The sequence below is a fragment of the Gavialis gangeticus genome, unplaced genomic scaffold (assembly GCF_001723915.1).
Source record: "Gavialis gangeticus isolate Ggan-Ray unplaced genomic scaffold, GavGan_comp1, whole genome shotgun sequence".
Classification (NCBI taxonomy): domain Eukaryota; kingdom Metazoa; phylum Chordata; order Crocodylia; family Gavialidae; genus Gavialis; species Gavialis gangeticus.
The window spans coordinates 25949308-25959394 of record NW_017729006.1 but is presented as its reverse complement, the minus strand read 5'-3'; the positions used below and the strand labels follow the sequence as shown (position 1 = coordinate 25959394).

General features: G+C 40.4%; 1 protein-coding gene across 1 annotated transcript; it reads left to right on the top strand.

Annotated features, from left to right (window-relative positions):
• The first annotated feature begins 6 nt into the window (after positions 1-6).
• RP9 (retinitis pigmentosa 9 (autosomal dominant)) lies at positions 7-9669 on the top strand. The gene is made up of 6 exons (XM_019509020.1): positions 7-30; positions 2482-2512; positions 3206-3335; positions 3680-3771; positions 6889-6950; positions 7742-9669. Exons 3-6 carry the CDS (start codon positions 3302-3304, stop codon positions 7938-7940), a joined length of 387 nt encoding a protein of 128 aa, XP_019364565.1. The 5' UTR covers positions 7-30; positions 2482-2512; positions 3206-3301; the 3' UTR covers positions 7941-9669.
• Positions 9670-10087: the final 418 nt, after the last annotated feature.

Genomic DNA, 10087 nt, shown 5'->3' with positions numbered 1-10087 from the left:
GCTGCAGCAGATCCGGCACTTGGAGTCCTTGTAAGCGGCGCGGGCCCCGCACCCCGGCCCGGAGCCCTCCCCAGGCCCCGGCCACCCCCAGCTCTCGAGGACTGTCTGAGGGTGCAGCTGGAGGTGGCCTGTGGGGCTCGGGCTGGCCCCACACTGCGTGTGCCCCCTGCCACTTGGGCCCCCGGCCAGACCCCCCACAACAGGCCAGCGTGGGCGTGTGCTGGACAGGAGCGTGGGACTGGTCTGGGGCGTGCGCCTGCACCAGACCAGCGCTAGCCGGTTGGGTGGCCCCAATTCAGCCCGGTGACCCCATGTCCCCTGTGGGTTTGACACCCCTGATTTAGGCCTGTGTCAAACCAGGTCTCCAGCATGTGCCACGACCTGGATCAGATCTCTGGGGCTGCCCCTAAAGCAGTGTTTCTCAACCCGTGGGTTGTGACCCAAAAATGGGTTGTAGGAAAATATGAAAGGGGCGCAAAGAAACGGGCACCTCGTGCAACAAGTTGGCTCCGCATGTGAGCCCTGGGCGGCGTGTGCTGGACATGGAGCATGGGACTGGTTCAGGGTATGCGCTGTGTGAGGTGCCTGCGCCAGACCAGCTGTAGTTTGATTCAGCCCCACATCCCTCATCTGACCTGTGGGTTTGACACCCCTGATTTAAGCCTGTATCACACTGGGCCTCCTGCATGTGCTGTGACCTGGGCCAGATCTCTGGGGCTGGTCCCTGAAGCAGTGTTTCTCAGCCCATGGGTCACAACCTGAAAGTGGGTTGCAGGGATGTATGAAAGGGTTGATAAGAAACTAAAAATGGATTCAACTTTAAAGGAGAAAAACATGGGAAATGGTGGATTTTCCCTGCAGGCTGGCAGGGTTCCAGCCTGCAAGGGACTGCTTGGGGCCCCCCATGCCCCAGACACTTGCCCCCTGCCCCACACACACTGGGGGCAGGGGGGCAGGAGTGAGGGGCACTGGGTCAGGACTGGCCATTGACATTTACAAATGGGTCCAGGTACAAAAAAGTTGAAAACCACTTGCTCTAAAGCACCTGCCCCGAAGTGTCTTTGGGGCTGAGAGACTTTGAATTGGAGTGGAAAACATGTAACCCTCCGTGATGCACGTGCTGTGTGCCAGGCTTTGGGCATACACTTCAGCAGGATGATTTCTTCAAAAAATGGGGTTGGATTTGCATAGTTACAAGCCACAATCCTCTTTTTGTTGCTAGGGCTGCCTGCTCCTCTTACTGTTTTACAGAAGACAGGCAATCTGTCTGCTGTCAATGTCTCTGTCCGTGGGAAGACAGGCAAAGTATTTTACCAGTCACCAGTGACTTTACATTTTCAGAACTGTCCTTTCCTCAGCTTTTCTCCTGACTCTGTAACTGTCCTGGTTGATTTTTTTAAGTGAACTTTAGAGGAAAGTGTGGGGCAGGTAGCACCTAAGTAAAGCCTGATCAGCTTTCATTTCCTTTTAAAGTGAATAAAATGGGATAGTGTAAAAGCTTAAGATGTGCTGCCCAGTTCCACAGTTAGTCTGCATCTTGTATCAGGAAGGATGCTTTTTAAAAGGGGGTTGAATGGGGTGGAAAGAGTAAGACTAGGAAATTAATTTTAGTCTCTTCATGGCGGAGTCAGGATTTCCTGGTGCAAATTATATTGGATAGCACTCAGTGTTACTACTGTTAGGAAGATGATCCAGTGACACTATAACTTTTGACACCTTTCTCTGTTCATAGTGTTGACAAGCAAAAAGCTACTTCTCTTTCTCCCATCAAGGATGCTGATCCAGCATGGCTGCAGAACAGGAAGATACGTTTTGTTCTGCTTCATGAGTCGTCAGCAACCTGTCAGTGAAGTTTTGGCTTCAGATTAATCTTTGGTAGCATAGAAAGTAAGAGAGCCAGTTTGTCCTATATGGAACTGAGCTTGCAGATTTGGCAGCATGAAAATTCATGCTTTGACATTGTCAGTGGAACATATTAATGACTCAGTGCTGGAGAAAATAAATATGGAACAGCAAGATGTCATTTTCCTTACTATAGCTATGCTTTCTCAGGATAAAAAAGCTGTGAGTTTCTGGCAGCTAGGGCTCAGCTGGATGCATCGAGTATTGCTGTGAAGCAGCATAACAAAACTGTCATTACCAAGGAGAAACATAAATTTAATGGGATATTTGTACATTAGAGTGCATCACATGAACTGCAAAAACATTTTTAAGGTGTCTGAAAATGCCACGGTTACCATCTCACTCTGCTGGCATCCCTGTTACTGTAGATCTTAAGGGGCGCATCTACATGTGTGTATTAAAGTGATGCAATGAACTCCGGTGCTTATTGCACTGGAGTTTTTTGCTCCCAGGCATCCTGTTCACATGTGCGCCCGAGACCGCAGCATGTTGAATCAGGTCGGAATATTTTGTCCATTTTTATCTGTTGTTAAATTATTGAAGATAATGCTAATAAATTATATTTTAAATGTTTTTCAGCTATGAAAAACCTCCTCCAGGCCTAATTAAGGTTAGTGTGTGTAATATATTTTTTATATTGAAAAAGCCAACTTTGAACCCTGAGCATAATTCCAGGCCCCTGAAAGTCAACAACATGGGAGTTTTACTATTCCCCTTCGTGGGGCCAGGATTTCACTGTAGATGATTCCATGCATCCTAAGGTTGATATCACAGTATATTTGCATATGATCCTTCTAGAATTCTTGCTTATTTTTTGTCTGTCTAAAGTATTAAAACAGAAAATTACTGCATTTTCCTGTTACAATCAAACTGCTACTCTATTCAGATTCAAAAACTGAATAATAACCTAATATCTAGAAGCTAAACAAAAACTGCCACATATTAAGAAGGCTGATATAATCACTATATTTAATTTATGAAGATGACAATAAGTTCTGAATTATGTGTATTTTTTATTCATTTAAATTATTTGCATTAAAATTACTGTGCTAAATGTGAAAGGAGGGAAGCAATTTAGCTAGAATATTCCTACTTGAAGGGAGAGGTCAAAGATAGTTAAAAAGCAAATGAATTCATTTTACCAAAAGGGTCAAGAAATGAAATATTTTATTCCTGTATTAAAAAGAGGACTTTTAAGAAGAAAGTGGATCCATAAATAAATGATGACTTGTGCTCTTAAAATATTTGTTTTAAAGTAAATTTGTATAAATAAGGATTTGTGTTTTGTTAATCTTTTCTACAGGAAAATGAAACCAAACCAGAAGACTGTATACCTGATGTGCCCGGCAATGAAAGCGCTCGAGAGTTTCTGGCTCATGCCCCAACTAAAGGACTTTGGATGCCATTGGGAAAAGAAGTCAAAGTGATGCAGTGTAAATGTGAAAAAATTCCAAGTTTAATCGGACCTTTTATCTTATGAATCTTTTGACTTTGAGGAAAAATCTGGGAGACAAATTAATATTTATTATTAAAAAAAATGAGGTCTAGGTAAATTGGCTTTATGTTGATATGGTAGCACCTAGTACTTGGATGATTTTTATAATTTTGTGGGCTGTGAATGTTAGGTATTGTTAAAGTAATGTTTTTATCTCTTTGCTGCAACTAAGTGAAGATTATGTAATATAGTTTAATATGGGTGTTGGTGGTTTTGGGGGCTTTTTTAATCTTTTGAGCAGGCTCAAGGATACAATTTGCCTTTTTTTTTTTTTTTTTAAAGGCTGGAGATGTAAACGTTATGGACACAGAACAGGAGATAAAGAATGCCCATTCTTTATTAAAGGCAATCAGAAATTGGAACAGTTCAGAGTAGTGAGTACAAATATTGTAGTACTGGTTTGTATTTTTACCAGTTTGGTTTTTTTTGTGATAAAGTAATAAGTATACCAGAATCTCTTAATAACAACTGCTGAAAGTTGAGTTTTCAAGATACCAGAGATTTTGGTTGCAAATTTATAGGAAAGCTATTTTGGAAAAGGAAACAGGAAAATGTTAAAGTGAACAATTCAGATTATAAAAAAACTTTTTCTATAAAGCTCCAGTGTGCTGTCTCTCTGACTTAAAACAAAAATTCTTTTTCTCCTAAGTATTTGGAAACACGATATATTTACAAAAGTCTAAAGAGGGAATGGACACATGGCATATAGTTCACACCAGCATAGTTTACTTGACTCATGTAAAATTACCCTGCAGAAAAAATCATGGGTAAACCAGTGCAAGGGCCACGTGTCTGGAACTATAAGTCAGTAGGCTATTACCTTCCCTACCACACCTAGTAACAAGGCATTATAATAGTGCCTTCTGCAAGTAGATGGTTTTCTTTCTCCAGATGACAGTATATAACACCAATACAATATACATCAGTGTAAATGTGTCCAGACCCTAAGATAAAATGTGACACATGGACAGTTTCACGATTTCCACAGAATTATCAAGTAGAGCTTGAATATCAAACTGAAAATGTGGAAAAATTATCTTAGTCTTTCGATAATTGAAGAATAGTTCCCTTCCTTAACAATATGGGATCTGTGTATGGTGTTAGCAATTCTTGACATTAATGTAACATTTGCAATATAATCTGCCTACAGAATTAGTGGTAGAGAAAAAATAGAAGATGATTGTTAAATATTTTATTATTATTAAATTTTTTTTTATTATTGTAGTGCCCAGGGACCCCAGCCATAAACTAGGACCAGGTTGGACTAGGTCTTATACAAACACAGAATGAAATGGGTCCCTGTCTCTAAAGAGTGTACAATCTTAGTGAAAGACAGTGACAACAAGTATATACAGACACAGAGGCTGCTTACAGATGTAACAAAAAAGGTGCTTTACTTCAAACTCAGCATGCCACAGTGCTGAGCCCAGCTCATGCCCAGAAGAGGTATCACATTAGCTTGACCTGGCTTGCTCAGTGTCTGTCTAGATTGGGTGCTTTAGTGGGGCTTTTTGGGGCACTTTTATCTAATAGTAGGGGTGTGCAAAACGGGCCGTATTCTATTCGGATTCGGCCCAAATCAGGGACAGTGATTCAATTCGTTGATTTGGATCACTGTCCCCAATTCGATTCAGCCAAATCTGAATCTGAATATTTGATGCTCATTCAGAGAATCAGCGATTTGGCTATAGACACAGCTTTAAATGTTTTTTCTACATACCTTGAGGTACCAGGCAGATAGAGTGTCCCACAGGAGTGTGGGGGGGCCCCCACGTGCTTGGTGGCACATCCGGAAGTGGACTGGAAGTACTTCCAGTCCACTTCTGGGTCTGCCATTGAACGCACAGGAGTCCCCCCGGCTCGGCGATCGACCGCAGGGGGACCTCAGGTGCCTCCCTAGACCTAGGAGGCACCAGTCGCCAAGCCGGGAGGGCGTGGGAGGGGCCCCCGCACACTCCCCAACAGATCCAGAAGTGTTTCTGGTCTACTTCTGGGTCTGCTGCCAAGCGTGCTTGGGAGCCCCCTGTGCTCCTATGGGACGCACCATCTGCCCTAGCATCACAGCATTCACGAGCCTCCTGGTACCTCGAGGTATGTAGAAAAAACATTTAAAGCTGTGTCTATGTCAAATCGTCGAATCTTTTTGAATCTCTCTGAATCGACTGAGAGGGTTCTGATTCGATTCGGAGAGATTAAAGGGTCTCCTGATTCGATTTGGATTTAGAGATTCAGCCACCAAATGGGGCCAAATCTTTGCTGAATCGAATCAGGGACCGAAGCTTCCCACAGCCCTACCAAAAAGTCCCACAGAAGTGCCCAATCTATACAGACGCTGCAGAGCCGGGTCCAATTAACACACTGCTGCTTCTGGTAAAGTGTTTTTTTGTTTTTTAACATTTGTCAGCAGCCATAAACAGTACAAGACAAACAATATGCTGGTAGATATGATACACAATGATTTCAGCACACAGTTGCCAGTTATTGTGACATCTACAGAAAAAGGAGTTTTTAAGGAGCATTCTGGAGGAGGAGAGGGCTTTCTACCACCTAAGGTGGAGCTCCCCCCAAGTATGAAGGCAACACAGGAAAAAGAAGATGATACCTGCTGCAAATCTTAATGAGTAGACAATGGGGGATGGCATCTGAGGACAATTGGAAGTAGAAGTATACATCTCAATAGCAAATAAGAAATGAGAGTTAGGGTAGGAATATGGCATTAAGGGTTTTGAAAGCAAAGATGGGTAGCTTAAATTTCCTGTAGTAAAGGAAGTGGAGAAAGCACAGGGATGTAAGGATAATAGTGACTTGGGCAGAGCAGTGGGATAAGGAAAATATTTGCTGCAGCATTTTGAGTGGGTTTAAGGGCAAAGTTGCATTTCTCAAGGCCAGAGAAAAAGATGAAGCAGTAATCAAAACATAGGTTGTTTTTAGCTGTGTGGGTAGAGAAATTTTATCTTAGAGATATGCAGAAAGAATCTATGAGATTTAGACCTAGTCTGGATGTGAGGGGTCAGTTGAAGATGACAACCTTATTACAGGCCTGACTGATGGGCTGAATGACAGTGATCTAAAAAGATGGTAGAAGGAAGGAAAATTAAGATTTAAGATGTGTTATAGGGGCATGTTTAAGATTATCTGGGGACTTTAACAGTAGATCTGCTGATATTACAGATGTTTTTGTATCACTTAGCATCATGGTCGAACAACCCTGCTAGCCTCCTGTTGTAAGAGATGTTGTAAATGAGGAGAGTCCCTGCAATTGGCTACATCATTTTCTGCTTCAGGTTGCATACATTTTTTCCTATTGCCAAAAACTGACTCAGGTTTACAAGAAAGTGAGTTATCAGCAGTGAATTGTTATGAATTGAAAGCTTGATGAATATTAATTGGGATTCTTCCCTTGGTGTAAACGTGTGTGGTTTGGAGATTTGACTTTAAGTGTCATAAATGTAAGAATATGACATTTGGTTTTTCTCTTTCCTTTTTTAAAGGCACATGAAGACCCCATGTATGATATAATAAGGGAAAATAAACGCCATGAAAAGGAAATGAGGTAAGTATCTCTTCATAATGCCCTATTTTTTTTAATAAAGTCTTTAATTTTGACAGAATAAAGATAATGGGGAAAGCTTCTCTGGACCTACTCCTCTTGCTACCTGCAAACAAAACGTAATTTTTAATGGTAACTTTTAAACGTAAGAATGGAGTGCAGCACAGGACCATTGTAGCAGGTTGTCATTAGCTATTGCTTTTAATACATGATGGGAACTATGCCAAATAGGGCTAATTGAGTAAGGAGGCTCTCCTTGTCTGTTAGGAATCCATTCTACAGGGGATCTAACTTTTTCTTCAAATTAGCTTTGTATCCAAAGCAGCATGCTTTTTGTTTGATTGGTACCATTGGCCTGGCCTTCTGTCATAGAACCACTTTTTCACATAACTATTCAACTCAAACTGCACCTCTGTCATGTCATTAGCAATATAAAATTTCTTACTGGTCCAGTTGTCACACTTTCCAATTGGATGCATCAACTGATTTGCCAACACTAGGCAGTAGCTGAGCTCTGTTAACCACTTACCCTACCAGGCAGAGAAACCTTTGAGAGATCTTTGAATACTTGGCAGAAAGAAGCAGCTTGACATCATGCTATGAAAGCTATCATTTGGGCTTTGACTCCCCATAAAAGGAGAGTGCTTTACCATCCCACTCATCAGCAATAACACATTTTACAATTCCCAAAAATGTCTACTACACTGTTCAAGTGGAGGAGGGGATTGGGTTAACTGTTGCCCACACCGGAAGTAGAAAGGGTGCTCTTTCACATAACATGTTTTTGTATTTAGGATACAGCAACTGAAGCGATTGTTAGAAGACTCTTCCTCAGATAATAGTGGAATCAGTGACAGCTCCAGTTCCTCGGAATGTAAAGAGAAACACAAGAAAAAAAAGAAGAAGAAAGAAAAGAAAAAAAAGGAAAAGAAGAAGAAAAAGAAAAGAAAGCACAAATCTTCTAAATCAAATGAGAGATTGGAGACTGACTGATAGCAGTCACATATTGCCTGCTTCTTGTCTGTGTTGTGAGCAGATGCCCAAAGAATGGGAACAACCAATCCAAACTAGGGCAGATTGAATGTACAATTGGCTATATCAGATATACTACTTTCTTGCTCATCTGCAAGAAACAAGGGATGAGCTGCATCATGGTGTTTAAAAGAAACAAAAACATTTTACACGAGGTTACCTTCATACTGTGAAAATTAAGCTAATGTTGCTTGATAGTTGATAAAACTTTATTGTTGTGTTGCCACCTGTTAAAGCAAGTAGAAGAATAAAGACCATCAAAGACATGTCAACAAATAGATAGAATACAGCAGAATCCACTAATGAAGTGTTTTCCTCACAAAATAATGTAGCTACATGCAGAGCTTCATTGTAATGGGAATTACAGTTTGAACTCTACAAAGCACTGAAATGTTTTATGACTTCTCCATTTATGGAATAGTACAATGAACATTATACTGAAACTTATTGTTAACAGGCTATATATACACAGTGTCCTCCCTGCTTACTGTCCATAGGCTGATGTTGGCTTTGATTATCCTAGAGCTGACAGCTGACAGAGCTTTAACTGCATGACAGAAAAACAATGTTAATGAACTTTTAGGCAAAAATGGACTGTTTACAGGGTTTGTTTTAAGAAGCTTGAATTGTGTCATTTGCTCAGTTGTGTTGCTTTGATATTTTTATGAATTAGGCCACATGCTGAAACACTTGACACTGGGAGGCACTTCACTTAACATAATCCTGTTGGACTTCAGTTTTGCTAACTTGAAAAAACACTACACTTACTGGGAAAAGTGAACATTTTATTTGCTTAAAAAGGAGTTTTTATGCTTGAAAATAAGTGACCAATATACTTCCAAATATGGTTCAGTAGCTATTGTTTTGATTCATTTGTTTCTTTAAAAAAAAAGTTTGAGGAAGTAAATTAAACCTGTTCTATACATTTAGTACTTTGTTTCACAAAATGCTCCTGCATTAAATAAATGCAGCAGAAATATATGAATGTTACTCATAATACTTTAAAAAGAATATATGGAAAGAACCCAAATTGTCTTGCAAGCATATTTATGCAAGCTACAGAAAAGTAGTAGCAAGCTGGAAGAAGGGAATTTTTTTTGTCAAGAACATGAAGATGGTCTGGTTTTGTAAGGCACAAGATTTTTAATGACCTTGCAAATATCACCAAAGTGGAAAGATCTATAAAACTTTAGAGTGCAGAGCACCAAATCTATCTATATCTGAAAGCTGAATAGCTAAATGGAGTATATGGTAGTGGGAACTTGTGGTTTTAGGAAGGCTGAACATTTAAAGAAAGCCTGCAAGGGGCAGAAGGGGGTTTTGTCCTGGGTTTCCTTTCAGAACTGTTTTGTGCTGATTAATGAAGATCTTAAAAACCACTTTGTCTTTACATTAAAAGTGCTAAGGATGTCAAAGCTTAGAGTTTCATTTGGCTGGAGGCCTCACACATTAACATAGACTATCCCTTCAACAAATAAAGACTGTGTCATAGGTTTACACTGATATTTTAAACAAGTGTTACTTTTAATGGTGTTAGCTGGTCAAGATAAATCTTGACAGACTACCAAAATCCTAGAATGGGAAAGGATTCTATCAAGAACTTAAGCCGGCATCTACAATAAGGGTGAAATCCTAAAGCCACTGGCTTCAGAGAGGCTGAAACTGTATTTGGCTTTAAAAAACACACAACGTAGAACTATCGCACTTCTTCCAAGAGCTTGGTTTGCTTGTAAAGGAAGAGCTGGGGAAGTGATTTTAAGAAGTTTGACAAAACATTTCTTCCAGCCCCATATACATTGTATAAAGAGTTAAGATAGGTGGGAGAAAAAAAAAAAAAAATTTCATCACTGAATAATAATTAAAAAAAAAGTGGGGATAAATAAGCAGTTTCAGGTGGGTCTCCTTCCCTACCCAGCCATATTAAAAAATATGATCTTTTAAAGGAGGCCTGCACTCTTTTCCCTACAGCAGATTTATATTTACAAGACACCTTTGAAATCTTAAGTACAAATCATTCAATGAACCCACTGTCTCTGCTGTGTATTTTTTTTCTAGAGGGCTGTGCAGTAGTTATACCATGAGCACATTTTAGGTTAAATGGCTTCTAT